The sequence below is a fragment of the Tinamus guttatus genome, unplaced genomic scaffold (genome assembly GCF_059628265.1).
Source record: "Tinamus guttatus ecotype Peru unplaced genomic scaffold, ASM5962826v1 Tinamus_guttatus_pri_ptg000246l, whole genome shotgun sequence".
Taxonomy (NCBI): Eukaryota; Metazoa; Chordata; class Aves; order Tinamiformes; family Tinamidae; genus Tinamus; species Tinamus guttatus.
The window spans coordinates 8,489,655-8,505,720 of NW_028288780.1; the positions used below are offsets into that span (position 1 = coordinate 8,489,655).

General features: G+C 35.1%; 1 protein-coding gene across 2 annotated transcripts in view; it reads right to left on the minus strand.

The window, feature by feature from the left end:
• The window catches only part of ADK (adenosine kinase), a 258,310-nt gene that overhangs the window by 173,389 nt on the left and 68,855 nt on the right, over positions 1 to 16,066 (minus strand). For both annotated transcript variants that reach the window (XM_088526442.1, XM_088526443.1), the window contains exon 4: positions 14,020 to 14,098. In XM_088526442.1, coding sequence (XP_088382568.1) covers positions 14,020 to 14,098 — 79 coding nt within the window. The remainder of the gene's footprint in view (positions 1 to 14,019; positions 14,099 to 16,066) is intronic.

Consider the following 16,066-nt stretch of genomic DNA (forward strand, 5'->3'; position numbering starts at 1 on the left):
GCGAAGCAGCAGATGGGGAAGTCGTGAGCGATCCCGACAGCTCCCTGTGCAGACATTATCTGAACCCTGGGGGAGGCCCACTGAAGTTTGGATAAATCCACTTGAATCACGATGGTTTGCACCCAAGTCTCCCTTAAATATAATCCAGAAGGCAATTTGAGCCCCCTACAGTTAAAACTGTGATGATACTTTACACAGGGATGTCACTCTGACATTTTGAATATGGAAAGTAGTACAGCCTTTTCAATTTGAGAGCAATTTTCTCAACATAAAACTAATCTTTTAAAGTACCTACAAAATTGTCTACATCCATGTTTTATATGATGTAATATAAGAATACAAAAATTAATGTAAAGCATTTTATTACCTTTAATAACTGCATTTATGCTTTCTGAGATACTGAACTACTGAAAATACGAAATATGAAAATATGAATCTCAAAAAAAATAAAACCTCCTAACTTTAATTTTACTCCAGTACCAAAACCACTCTATTAGAGGAACTTCTTAGCAAATTTGAGGGACAAGGACCAGATGATCTCCAGAGCTCCTCCCAATCCCAACTATTCTGCAACTCAATAAAATTTAGTTATATTTCTAAAAGCAATGTCACATTTGGTTTTGATTAGTAGAGAAAAGCAAAAAACCCGCTGTCCTAGCTGGGTTATAGACACTAATACTATCCCTAGGGGTATATCTTTCTTATCTTATATACAGTTATCATGTTTCTGGATTTGAAAACGCATTTGCTTCTCCTATTCGCTATAAAATTTCTCCCCTTTTTCTGCCTTTCCACAGCAATTTTCAACTTGATCTTTCATATTGTCAATTAAATGGGAAATACTATTGTGAAACTTTCAATGTTTTAAATAAAAACAATGCAAAATATTTACAGGCTAATTCTTAGACTAATTTATAAATACTTTTTTAAAAAAGTAACGTCCCCTCTGGAGCTCACACACACACCCACACATTCTTTTCCAAAAGCAGATAACAAAGAAAACCCCAGAAGCTACACAGGGATTTGTAATTCCCATTTTTTTAAACATCTCCAATACTTCTTAAATGATATACTGAATATCAGGGTTCTCTCAGTATCTTAAGATTGATGCATCATTTATTATATGTTTTTACTTGCATCTTGGCTATGCTCGGTGTCGATTAAGGCAGAGTTTTTATTTCTGCTAATAGATTTAGTTCATACTGTGACTCTTCTAGTATATATTTTGGCCATAATTTCTAAATGTCTTTACAATATTTTTCCCAGTTGGATACCACTCACTTTCTGCCTTCTCAGTAACAAGGAAGTATTTTGCATATACACGTGCATGAAATTTCGGAGTCTTCCCTTATTTGTCAATACTTCTATTCAGTGTAATGTATAGGAAAAATCTCATGAATAAGCATACTATTCCCCTCAACAAACAATCATAAATGCTTTATGGAGACTGTGGTATGCTCAGTATATATCCCTACATGCTTCTGGTCCTGATCCTGCTATTATGCAACATCCGCCATTAATGCAATTGCTTATGGCATCATATATTTTTTCATCTCACAATTAAGAAACTACTAAATACCCAGACACATTAATAACTTTCCCTCATTACCACACTGGAAATCATTCTTGTCAACAGAGAGTATAATCTAACATTGGATTAATATAGTGGAAAATTGCTAATCATACAATAGCATTTCAATGTTTTTACTACATTAGCAAAAATGATTAAGAATAAAATGCAAATAATAAATAAAACATGATTTTACAAGCAAGGAGAAAATAACAAGCAAAATGATGCACACAGAATGCTACCGTACCCAATAATATAAATATCAATTACGTTATGCTTCTGGCTAGAATAATAAATACTTCAGAATTGCTGGTAAACAGCACTTCTGCAAAATCAGATCTCCTATTCTGTGTCTTAAATAAAACTTTAGAAGTTGTTATGGCCTTTTCTATTGCAACTGAAATTTGAACAAAATGGGAAGTACTTTAAAGGTAAGAAACCCTCTCCAATTTTCTAAACCTTCTTAAGTACTGCACATAATAAGCAAGCTAGCAGTTCATTTCAAGTTTCAACCAGGACATCACTGCGTAATTTTAATCATCCTCTATAGCATATTTAGGCATTACATTTTCAATTTAGTGTGCACAAAATGTAAAAGACTAATGGGATCAAATTTCTGTTAACATCTACGTAGTTTTCCTGAGTACTCTCTAGTGTCCTGAAACACTAATTTCTATTTCATTGCAGGCATTTCTACTGTAGCATGCAAAATCCAAAAATCATGATAAAATGTGAGATTACAATACAAAAGCTTTTTCTCTTGTATCAGACTTCACTGTGTATACCTATTACAACCTATAAATCATTATAAATGGTTTTGTTACCTAAATAATCTAAGCATTTCCTAAAATTTAAAAGACTAAACTATATATACTGCGTACTGCATATATTTATATCTTTCTGTGATTTCTTTTGACATAAATAATGTAAAACCTTAAAACAATTTTAAGTAACACAACTTTTATTCTTTTTAACAGCAAGCAAGTGTTCTGCATTTATGTTCATAGACTAATGCAAGATGAGTTTAAAATAGTCTGAATTAATGGCAGACTTCAGACTTCACTATAAACATAACTTTAATAAACTATTGCAGATAATGCTGCTTTAGACCTTTACTCTTTTTATTAAGGATGTTTTTCAAGTATAGAAGGGAAATAAACACTGCAAAATGTTTTGTTTTCTAAATTCACAGAGAATAATAAATAAATTAGATTGAATATATATATATATATTCTCTTACTGACAGACTCTTTGATTATGTTAAATTGCAGTACTAATTAGGTGTGTTTCCACTTACACTACTTTACTATACTTCACTATAGTCCTCTGGCTTGGAGTCCGAATCATATTTTTGGTACTCAATTACTGCTACAAATTAACTCAAATTCCACAAACTGCCAAAATTGATTTTAAATTGATTCCCATTCTTAAGGAAACATCTCCTCTTCATAGCTAATTTTACATTAGAGAAGACGATGAACCAAAAATGCAATTAAATTTTAGTTAGTCTCTAACTAAATGATTTATTCTTAAAAAATAGGGTGTCCCTGAAACCAAGGCATATTACAGAAAGATGTCTTATTTTTGAACAGCCTTAAAGATACATTATGAAGATACACTGCTGATGAGGGAGACTTGAACATGCCCAACAGTTCTTAGTGAGATCCTAGGTGTGTTAGAAAATAGTACCTGGGTGTTGTTAAGAAACAGCATTCTGAATCTACGTTTCCTGTTTCCATTTGAACATTACTTACCCTGGTATTGACTATCCTTCATTCTGCTATCCATTTCCTTTTTATACCTTTCTTAAGGAAAGGTTAAAGAAGAAGTAAAAGCCTACCTTTGACCAAAGGCACTTTCCCTCCCTCCCTTTCAGGGGGAACAACTGTTTTTACCAGGTCCAACTGTAGAGCTAAGCATTTTAGAGGTACCAAAAACTCTTTAATTTCACCTCTGTTGCCTTCTGCACAGTCTTTTCTGAACACTTTTCTATTTTCATCTTGCTCTACACTTAAATCTACAGTAATCCAAGTTATCTATATTATTTTACTCCATAGAAGGTGGGAAATGAAAAACAGCATTATCATAAATAGCTACTGGAAAGGCATCAACATTCATGAGGATGGAAAAGCAGAAAAGATCTCAATAACTCAAACTTCAAAATAGCATGATAAAAAGTCTTGAAGCAAATAAACAAACACAAAGGTAAAATAATTAGTTGTGATTTTTGTATACTATTTTCTCCTATTCTTCCACAGTTTGTTGAAGTGAAAGGGTTCGCCTGTTTTTAAAGCTAATACATTTTAGTGCTTTCTTCCTGCCCAACAAAACATGGAGTACATCCACCAGGAGTAGCTACGTAGCTGTTACATGTACATATGTGTGCTTCAGCATAATTCTAAGCTGCCTAAAGTCACTGTTGATAAAGTTTTCTAACATATCATCCATTATTTTCTTCCTTTACATATCACCAGAACTTTACAGAAATCTGTCTCATTAAAAGAAAAAAAAAAACAGTTTAAATAGTTGAAGAATAGCAAACTAGCCATTAAAACCTTTACATTTAACATGCCTCCATGTATAAATTAACACTCAAAGATCCTGCTGACAGGTTCAGAAGATAAATACTACATATCATGCTTTTTATCAATGAAGACTGCTTTCTGACAGTCAGTGCTCTTGGGAGCAGTAATTTCCACCAGATTCTGATGCACTGCAGGTATTTGTCTCATTCTTATTTCTGATACAATTTGAACAAAGGCCTTAAGCAAAAGCAGGGCAAGCAACTGCTGTAAAACCCGGACACTTGTACCAACTTGGCAACTCCGCGTTTCCCTCTGGCAGAGAACTATAAGAAAATAATCTGTCTTTCCAATTCAAGTATTTATGGCCACATATAACTATGGTATCTATACAAATAAAGCTGTCAATGCAAATCACACTTTCTCCCTCCACCCACCCTCCTCTACATTCTGGATTTATTGTCACTGTTGTAAGTTTGCAAATGATTCAGAAGGCAATAAGATCTGAGGTCACTAATTTCTTTTGGAAGAAAATTGTGAGCTGATCAGGAGGAAAAATCTAGGCCACAACCAGAAATAATATAAAATGCTCATAAAACACTTTGCTTTACACTGACTTGACTCATTTGTCCTCTGTTAGGATGTGTAAGTTGAAGCACACACTGATAAATTCCTTTCTTCTCTCTCTGAATTAGACTTTCTTCCAGATTTTGCAGCTGTTATTTTTAATAGCTGCCCCATTTCTAAAGACGACAGCTGTTGTGAAGGATCCTCACTGCTCAACAAGGAGCAGCCCCACCAGGTAGGCCAGTCAGCACATGAAAGACTTTGGAATTCAGTACAGTTTCATTATGCAATGGGGAGCAAATGTAGTGTCCAGCATTAGAAATGAGGCTCTCAGCTTTCATTTGCCATATTCTGGACCTGACAGCCCTGTTTTAAGCCTTAGGTATTTTCCAAGTACATGGCTGTTGGAGTAAACAGGCCTGCAAGTCCCAAAAGGCAAGATGTGTTACCGTCAAAATAACAGCCCAGGCTGCTGTCAATAGAAGGCAGTTTAAAAGCTCTCTCCTAGGCTGAGGGACATCACAAACTCCATTCCATTTTTAACAAACTGAGGTATTTTGTTTTCAGTTACTTACTCTTAGCAAAGATTTCATCCTTCTGTTGGCATTATTCCTACACTGACAGAGTTCAGCCTCTGTATATTGCTTTTCATTCACCCTCAGATTTCTCACAGGCTTTTAGACAGTGCTCTCAGCATGTACTTGAAGGAGACATACAACTATTTCACGTCTGCACGCTGACAAAATTTGATAAACCCCTATCATTTCACATGAATTCTAACTACCGTGAAGAAGAAAACAGCGGTCTGCAAGACTGTCCTGAAAAAACAGCTCATGGAACAAAGATGCAGCTCTCCGTAAAAACAGCTACCAGGCTTAGATTGGTGATCACTGCCAGTGACAGCAGCAGTATGTGGATCTCTGAGCGGTAGGCCAGATAATCACCATGATTCTGGAAAGGCTGCCTCTCTCTCTCTCTCTCTCTCCCCCTTCATTGCTCTTTTGATTGCACCCATAATTATAAGGTCTGTTAAAAAGAGTGCTCACCAGCCATCAAGCATCTACCAAAGTCAACCTGACCAAAGAGCCAAGTGAAACTGGTCCGTAATACTGGCAGAAGATTTGGGAATTCCTCTTCAACCCATTTACACATGTTCCTCAAAAGTCAAAAGCTATTGTAGAAAGAGATAGCTGGAGAAGCAACAAGTGATTTTCATTGGCCTATATTTTTAGGTATTGATCAGAATTATAAGTTGGAATTGCATGTTACAAAATGGCAAATGACAGTGATGTGGACACAAACTTATTCCAAAGACAAAGCAGTAAAACAAATTTGAACATAATTACAAGGTTCTGCATTATATTTCTATCATGAAACCAATATTATCTTAATTTTTTAAATAAGAGAAAGATACGTTAATTTAGCAATGCCAAATTCAAAACTTAGTAGTATGAACTCTGACAAGCATCCACATGGATTGAGTCTAAGTAATAGAAATAGAGAAAAGTGGTTTTAGACAACAAGCCTGTAAAAATAATAAATGTGCGAGAAAAAAAATATATATTTAAACTTTCTGATGAAAGCATATATGTCCAGAAATAGTATATGAACTGCAACACCTTCACAGAGCCATAAGCTAACAGTAAGATTTTCAGTAGCCTTATAAAAAAAAAAAAGGTACATTTATAACAGAAAATATTAGAGATGTGCAAGAAATTCCTTATAACTAGATGTTTACTCCACACTGTATCAGATCATGTAAGATTAATTAATTGCTAAAGATACAGTTATGTATAGTTATGTAACTTCTTGAGCTACTAAGGATAAAAGGGTTCCTTGGCTTCCAAGGCCTGAGTAGCATGCCAAATTAATATCAGTGGAGCACAGGGATATATCCTGCCTTCTGAGACTGCCAAAACAAGCAGTCATTCTCCTTCCAGTATCAACTGACAGGAACAAGTTTACTAAATGTCACTGAATTAGTGGAGGGTTATTAGCCACTTGTTGCATGGACTTTGCTGTGACAAAGTCCTATTGCCATTCAGAGCATTAGAAGCCTGGAGGGTTCACAGCACTGGCACCACAGGGATGCTCTTCTATATCTAGCCCAGTGACACTTCCAGTTCTTTATTCCTCCAGAATATACCCCAGCCTGCACCACTGTGTAACTTAAAAACAAAAACAAACAAACAAACAAACGCACATTCTCAGCATTCTCAGGGTGACCATGAACTAGGGAACACAGCAATGCATCTCATGTACAGCACGGTCCACAAATTAGAGGTACAAACAGTGCAAGGGAAAACCAAATCCCAATGAGGTTTAGGTCAGCTCTTTCAGCTGAACATTAGCTTAGGTGCTAACTGTGTTTCAACTCCTTGGTTGCTTTTGAAAAAAGTGGCAAATGTTACAGCTCCAAAATATGGTGCTAACACAGCCAAGCAGGCGCAGAAGCTGAATCAAGCAGCAAGCATCTGAATTTCACAGCCTAAGGGTAGTTCCCAGGAGGAGCCAACTGCTGCCATTTGTAGTGTCTTCTGATTTCATATGGGTGATTGATGTTTGACGACTCTGGAACATGGAAGCAGTTTTTTTAATCATTTAAACAAATTAGAATTTTGGATGAATGAACAAAGGCTGCATACAGACTCCAAAGTGCATGAAAACGCATCAAAAAGAAGAGTTTGAAGGCTCTGTTTGAAAGGATTTAAGGGAATTGTGAGTGTACATTCTTTTCAGCCAGAAAAGATCATTCAGCTGCCTGTTTCTCCTAAGTGATTTTGGATGTTCTACATTTCAGTCCTAGTTAGGAGGCTGGCCAGGGACAAGACCCTAAAAAACAAGTGGATGTGGTTCTGGTCCATCAAATTACAAGTCCACTTGAGCAGCAGCCAACTATTCACAACATGGTTGGGATAAGCAATAGGGATAATATCTCACAATGCTTAAACAGTCAGCACGTGGCAGTGTCTAATTGACATTGCCTAATTAACAAGGCAACAGATTATGAAAACTGGCATTGGAGGATATTTGGCCATTTGAAAAAAAAAATCCTAAAAGCTCTTCAGAACTTAACTTTCTGACCATTCTGATATTCAGTAAAAACATGTTCATAGGTTCATGTATGTACACAGGGAGATGTAAACTGCAATACCGGAAGGTTGCCAGGGTCACTGTGCAGGAAAAGCCTCAGAAACCTGAAAAAGGGAGTTCCTCCAGCACGCTGCTGCGTAACTTACTCCCATCATGTACTTCAAAGCTGTACGAACAAAGTGTCAAATACCAGCAACAGGCCATAAGAAGTATGGGCTTCCTTCTCAACACTACAAGTCAGAGAACTAACCTTTGGGAGCCAAGGGAAGCTTGCTTAGAATTATTCAGAGTTTACCATGGTGGAAATGTGGTTCTGATGCGTTTTGGAACTGTTTCTGGTGACCATAAGACTTTCTAACTGACAGCAGTGCTAAAGGTCTAGTGATCTTCTCTAGGCTTTGGAAAAATCTAGAAAGGTCTCAAAAACACTACAGAATATTTCTAATATTTGAATCCAATCAGCTAAGGCATCATATCTAAATTTCCCAACTTGCATGTAATCTTCCTAGGATAAGGTCTGTCCTGTCCAAAGCGATGCCCTGTTTACAAGATTACAGGTTATATTTTTTAAAAATAAAGTTACAAGTATTTATTATAAATAAATTTGGGGCTTGAAAATTATTTTCAGATTAAACATGACCAGTGGACGAATATTTTTAATTTCATATCAAGTTGAGGTAATCACATAAAGGAATATATAACTAACAGGAAAAATATAAAAACCATGTCTCTTTTTAGAAACAAGCATGAATCAGTTTAAATAAAGGTTCTTTACTGAAGCATCAAACTGCAAGATTTTTTTTTGAAAAAATATCATGTAACCACAAATAACAAAACCACACAATAAGATAACAATAAGTATTGCAGAATAAAGACTATGAAGTCAATACTGTTTTCTGAGATGGATATTATAAAAACATTCTTGTGAAGTCCTAAGAGTATCTAAATGAAGTCTTCAAGAATTGTATCTTAAGATGTTTCCCCTTATCTCCCACTTCTACAAATTCAATGCAAAATGTGTCAAGGTACGTTCTTCCAAGTTTACACTACATTGCTAGTAGTGACAAATACGAAATAGGAGTTTAATAATTTTTTCAAGGATGAATGAGAGAGAATAGAGCTCTCTAATGACTAAATTAGATTCACAGTATAGCAGGGCTGTTAAATGAAAACAAGCTAGAAACAGCAGAAACTAAGAAGAACTATGCTGAGCATGAAGCATGTGACATTCTCTACCCACACTTTCAGAAAAACCAAAAGGAACATGTGCCACATTCGTGGACAAGGTTGTGCTGTTATTCAAAATTCAAGTTGTAAAATGCCATTAAGTTAGACTTGCAATATAAGACCAGCCCTCGAGTTGGATAAAGCTTCAGAGACCATACTTCTGATAGCTCTAAACCCAGCAAACTCAAAATTAACAATAGAAAAAAGCATGCAAATATGGCCTGGTCAGAAATACATACCCTGTCTGCACATGCAAACTATCTGTTTCAGATGCTTTGAATTCACTAGCATTACCACTAAAAGAAATCAAAAATAAAATACTAAAGAAAAAACACCAACACTTTTTTTCTCCCCCTTCTTCCAGATCAGTCCTTGTGGCTAGACAGGCACACAGACTTAATTAAAATTGCACAAAGAGGCTGAGGAGCAGTAAAATACTGTATTCACAAATCTGAATTTAGTTTGTTGGCAGAACTCTAAAACATTACATTATTTATGAACTGTATGCAGTTACATGTATGCATATTTTATAGATTTAATATAATGGATCCAATCGTTTGGAGGGATTGCAAGAGCTCAGATTAAAGCAAGATGTCACATATCATATTAGATATCAAGCCAAAATTTAATGAGACAAGTAAAGGTCAGAGTAGCAGCATGTTGCAATTTCAGCTAGATACCCCCACTTCTCCCTGTTCATGAGCATGTACCGGTAACTTCAACTTTAAAAACAAGTAAAACAATACATCTCTATGAAAAGATAATTCAAACGCCAAAATCACCAAGCTGGAAAGTTAATTTCTAAAATAGAAACTAATGTTTAAATTATAGCAGTTCAGTTTCTCATCCTCTCTACTCATTTATCAATGCATCATTAAGCAATTCTCAGCAATTAATGTCTGATAAATTAAAGTCTGATCCAGCAAAGTTGAAAATTATTGCAACTCCTTAACCTGTGGATTAAGCTCTTCAGTAGCCAAGTTCCTTAAATAAGACGGACATAAAGGGCACAGATAAAGAGAAAATTTTAAAATTAAAATATTTAGAAATAAAATGGAAAATGAGTCCTTCATGCACCCAAAAAAAAAATCACATATTTATAAATCAGGACATCTTTAGAAGAAAACCCTCTAGTGTTAACCTTCGTACCCTCTGCCCATTCTTTTTGGCCTGCCTCTCTCTTGAACAATTTTTTTTCACTTAATATTAAAGTCTAAGAGGAAAAGACATTTACCTCAACTAGGCTTTTCCTTAAGGCCTTAAGGCCCAGTGTGTTCTGGTTACTCATCTTTTCTTTTCCAGCATAAATTGTTTTCACCCAAGAAAAATGAAAAGCAGATTAGTAAACACGTAACAAGGACGGACCGTGAGACACACAGCATCAGAGCAAAATTGTGATTTTCAAACTGCTTTTCTTCTTCAGGTAATACCCTTTTTGTCCTTCCAGAAGAGTAATTTCCCGTTTTTTGGTACAAATTATTTCATCCCCCTAAACCCCCTTCCACACAGACTCTTTTCTGTCTCTGTCTTCCTCACTTCTTTCTGTCAGTATTTCTCTCATCATATGAATTAATATTTCCAAGACATAGTTCCCTGTTAGCTTAAGCTCATTAAAGACAGACTAAACTGCAATCTCACTTCTTTTATCTTCTCCTTCTAACGCGTGTTCCTGTCATTTCTAGAATACATCAGTCACTTTTGTCCCCTCCTCCTTCCCAACATGAAGTAGGTCGAGCCAAAATCATTTCAACTTTCTTACTCTTTTCAAGATCAGCATATGCTCAGGAGACTTGAGCATAAACATCCTAGTCTCACTGGCTTTAGTCAGTACTCTTCATTGCTTCTATACTGCTCTTGGTAGTTCCCTTCACCTTCTTCAGACTTTAAAAAATATATTACAGTTCTTTAAATACAGTTATGAAAACAATAAAGCATGTTATTTTAGAGTTACTGATGCTTTATCACTTAGAACCTTCTATCCTCTTAATTTCCAACTCAACGGTGTTCTGGAATTCTCATAGGTCCCACATAATAGGGGCTTTGGACTCAGCTTGGTGATTGCCACCCTGCCTGCAGGCACAGCTCCGCTCTGCAGCGTGCCGTGCTCTCACTTCTATTCGACTGCAAGACAAAAACGTCAAGATTCTCTCTAGTACCTTGCCTGTCAAAGTTTTACTTCAAAGGCTGTATTTCAGATCTTTCTTTTCCATTAACACTGCTAAAAAAAATCTAAATAATTCTGGTTTTTCACAACCTGACAGTGCTTCTAGTTAATACTTTGTACCCTAAACTCTTCATTTCCGCTACAGTTGATGCTGTTTTAAACTTTTACATCCAAAATACATGACTTAAGTTTCATTTTCTCCTCTTTTCTTTCAACTCACAGCTTTTTCCTATTGCTTTCTCAATTTTCTCCTGCATGATAAATAAAATATTTCTAAGCCTTTTCATTCATCTTAAATTTTTTTTTTTACAAGTTGACTTATCTGTTTATAAGAGTGGAGATATAGTCTTTGCTGAGTACATCTCACCACCTTTACAAACAGAACAGAAAAACATTGAAAGAAATACCTGAAATACACAAGAACATTTGACAGGGCTAAGAATCACCATATACCATCCAAGCATGCTTATGAGTTTCATTTTTCCATTTTTAAGGGAGAAAATACTCTAAATTCCACCGCCCCTTCTGCCTTTGCATATTTGTGTTTCAGCATAGTGTTACTCTTCTGACCCACAAGGATACAGATGATTTGAAACATAATTCAATGATCCTATTTATCAACTGCCTTTTTTTTTTTATTCTAATCATCTTATTAATTGGTCTCTAATTTTCCTACAACACATCTTAATAAAATGCTCTTTCCACTCAAAAAATGACTTTTGAGGAAGCAGTTGCCAGCCTTCGGAGGCTTCAATTCATTGTTCATCTGCAACCATTCTACTTGAACAGTTGAATTTCATTACACTCAATATCCAAAGGATGCCTCTACTCTCAAGAATTTTCAAACTCTCAAAAATACCTGGAACGATCTGAGTGGATACCTCTCACAGCTGTTGGCATATTATTCTAAGCCCTTTTGAACAATCTTAGAACAATATTGTTGAAATTATTCTTTCAGAATTTCTAGTTTTTAATGTGTAAATTTCAACTTCCCCCCCCATCCTCCGTTTTTTCTTCTTTGCTAAAACTTACAGACTAAAGAATTTACTTATTTGAAGATTTACAGAATTTCCTTTTCTTTTTCTCTCACGTCTCTCTTCTAAAGTGTCTTATTGATATTATGTTATTCATAGAAAACTGTTTGGAGTTTCAGTCCTAATTGAAACAAAACCTCAGCAATTGCAACCTTTCTGGAGACAAATTCAATTCCAGCTGTCAACTAGAGCTGAATAAGGCTCCCAGCTCAGAGCCAAAGCAAATGAAAAAGTTTAAAATCATATCGGCATAAGAAAGAAGCATTGATATAGAAGATCCTGTGTTTCATTGCTTCAAACTTCCTCCCTGCCATTTACTCATAGGTATGCCCCATGCACTTGATGGACTTATTATTTACCAACACCTTGACCACTAAATTAAAAGACTTACAACTATTCGAAATAAATTGGCTAATAAACTGCTTGAGACTATAGGGGTAATTTCAAGAAGAGATGGAGATAAAATCCTAGGCTCTTTGAAGAGTCCCAAGTTTAGCAGCTCATGTAGATTACCAAATGCCCTTGCTTCTGTACCTCTGAAATCTAGAGGCAGAAATTGAAGAGCATCATGACTGTGAACTAAAACAGTTGCAGAACTCTAAATATTTGACCTCTAAGCAACCATCAGGAAGCAAACAACAGGATTCCACCATGCCCACAAGTCAAGCACAAGTGATTCTAACACAGAATAAATACAACAAAATACAGAGTAAATATGATAAATATGATATGCTTTCCAGCTTGTCTGAAGAGTAGAAGTTCTTATTATTATTATTGGAACCAAAAACTGTACATATACATATATGCACATCCATATATATTGACTGTAGTTAAACAACACTTCAATTTAGAGTTAAAATGTCATATAAAACAAAATATGCACTTTCAATTTCTCTCCATTTTGAAACATCAAAAATATTCTCTTTGATTTAGAATTTAAGGAACATGCATAACTTGGTACAAAAAGCAGTCACCTTTTCTTATGGATGCTTGCAGCTGCTGGGAAGACATTTACATGGCTCTGCTGTTTACCTCACGGCCTCCCTGTCCTGTACTCTGTTCTCTACCCCAGCCATAAATGATATGACTCATCTTTACTAGTTTGAATTCAACTCTGAGACACTAGATGTGGTAACTCTTTAGGTAACCAGTGATTATTGCTATCATGGGCGGAAACATTGTTAAATTATAACTTAATTTCTTCCAAATGTTCATTTAGTGAAATCTGGCTATGAGTTATAATTATTTAGGCTATCTAGAAGTTAATAAGCCAATATCATTAAGAAAAAGTTATAGGTACAGCTGCAGTTTTAATTTTTTAAATGTAGGATTTATATAACTATCATACCATCTAAAAATATACATCCAAGAATATACTTTAGTAGTGTGATAAAACACCTACTTTAGTTATACATATACATAAAAAAATTAAATGAATGCAGTTCATTACTGTTCTCAATCATATTCACAGAAAAAAAAAAAAAAACCACACACACCACTATCCTTCTATTAAGAAGAGTTTTACAGTTTCATGAACAAACTTTCAAGCTGCTACAGGGTAAACGCAGTTAGAATCACAGAGCAATACGATCCCTTACTGTAGGCCTCTGAGCATACCTAGCTCCATCTGCCTTAAAACTAACTAAAATAGAAATTATGTTAAAAGAATAAAAATCGAAACCTCAAAACAAATCACGTCCAAAAAAAAAACAAACATCCTGTGGACAGCAAAATAGCAAGTACCCATAAAGAAACATATCAAGCCATACACAGCATCAAGCTGATTCAGAGTCAACACTTAGAGTATCTTGTACCAATAGCTATTTTTAAGGAAGAACAAACCTGGGCCACTTTAACGGAATTTTGGGTAGAGCCACCAGCATGATATTCTACTTTGAACTTTTTCACAAGTTCTTCAAATCTGTTAAAAGAAAAGAAGTGGGAAGTGAAGAAAAAAAGTTAAATTCTGCATTTTTTTTTTTGCTAAAGAAGATACCAAAATTAGATGACAACATTATTTGTAAACAGGAAATTTAGATATGTTACTTTGTGCAAGCTGAAATCCATTTAGACTGTGTCCAAATTACAATGCAAAGTGTACGACATCAGTTTGAGTCCTTCACCTTACAGAATAGCATTTAAATAGCAAATACATACTATCTGAAGCTTGATTGCAATTAACTATTGGGTAAATAAAATATATTATTGTAAGTAAAAACACATAAACAAAGATATTGAGACTCATCCCACCCAAGTAAGTCTAGAAACAGTAAGTCAAGTTCAGTGGAGACAAAGGTGAACCAGAACACATTTCCAAATCAACTAAACCCAAGCAATTGTGCTGTTTTAATTTGACATAAAAAAATACTGCATTGTGACAAATGACCAACTTTTATGACCAAATCGACTCGTAATGTGAGAAGAGACAGAAAAGACAGTATCTGTGGATGAGCTTTCAAATCTCTCATGTTGCTCTGTAAACATATTCCTTACATTGTTTCCGAAACACTTATTTCACTTGGCAAAACCTATTTCAAAGGTTTCAAAAGGAAACCTTTTTCTATGACAAAAATAGTAAATATGTATTTTCAGAGACAACATGAACTTTTATTTTAGAAGACACAGTGATGAGATTAATAACAGGTAGTTAAGCGGTTTGCTTGTTTATTTAGCTATCAGTAAAATACAAAAATGGACTTGTCAAAGACAGATAGACAGAAAAAGCAGTACAGGTTGACTTTTTCATTGCAGAAAGGTCAAAATAGGGTAGGTTAAAAAGTCAAAGCATTACTTTAATTAGGTACAGACTTAAAAAAAAGAAAAACAAAAACAAAAAGAAAAATATTAAAAGCCTAGTACAAAGAAGTAACAGCGATCCTATTTTAAGGGACCAGTGATACAGTAGTTTTACAAGTGATTTACAGAAATACAGCTGAACTCTATTTGCATTGGGGGATTTTTGCTTGAGGCTTCTTAAGGGACTGGTTTGCTCTACAGGAATGTCTTTTGGAAGCTTAATTGAAGACCTTTCGCCATGGGATACTATTGCTCTGGCAGCAAAGGGGGGTCTTGACCAGCCGTCTTGTCCTCCATCATTAGTAACTACGGGCCAGACTTGTGACATCCTCAATAAGCTGTTCCCATTAGCAGGTGGGCTCCACAAGGGCCATTATTAAAACCTTTTATTAATTCCTCTCCCTTCCCCCAACATGGGCACCTTATAGATTCAACAGCAATTACCCTATTGCTTCCGCTAACTGTTGTGAAGATATCAAGTAATATTATCAAAAAAGTTTTAGGGACTTGCTATGGTGCACTAAAATTTATACTCTTCTTTTAAACAAAGCAAATTGGCCTCAGAATTTGACACAGCGTCTCACAAGACAATTTGAATTTTTAAACATTACTTCTTGTGTCTCATATGGTACAGAGCAAAATTTTCAGATATGCGAACCTAAAATCTTTGAAATGTTTATTTTCTATATATCTTATCCTCTGTGAAGTCCAGCATGTGCCTCTTTTTCAAATGACTCATATATAGAAAACATATTGGAAAGAAGTCAAGGAAAATTTATGCATGTTATCTGCTACCATATATTAGGGTTTGTCAACTTATTCCTGGAAGATAGCATAGAGTCGGGGAACAAAAAAACATAAGAAAAAAAATGTTTTAAATCCCACAACATAATTTCACTATTTTAATAATAATAATAATAATAAACAATAATAATAATAAAAGAGCCAAGCAATTTAGCACCATCTCACCCTCAAGACTGCTAGCATAGCTTGTATCTAACCCCTGTGTTTCATACTAAAATGGTGGCTTTCATAGCGCATTACTAGATCTCCACGTTAACACAAATATTTAAAGGAAATACCTATTTTCATA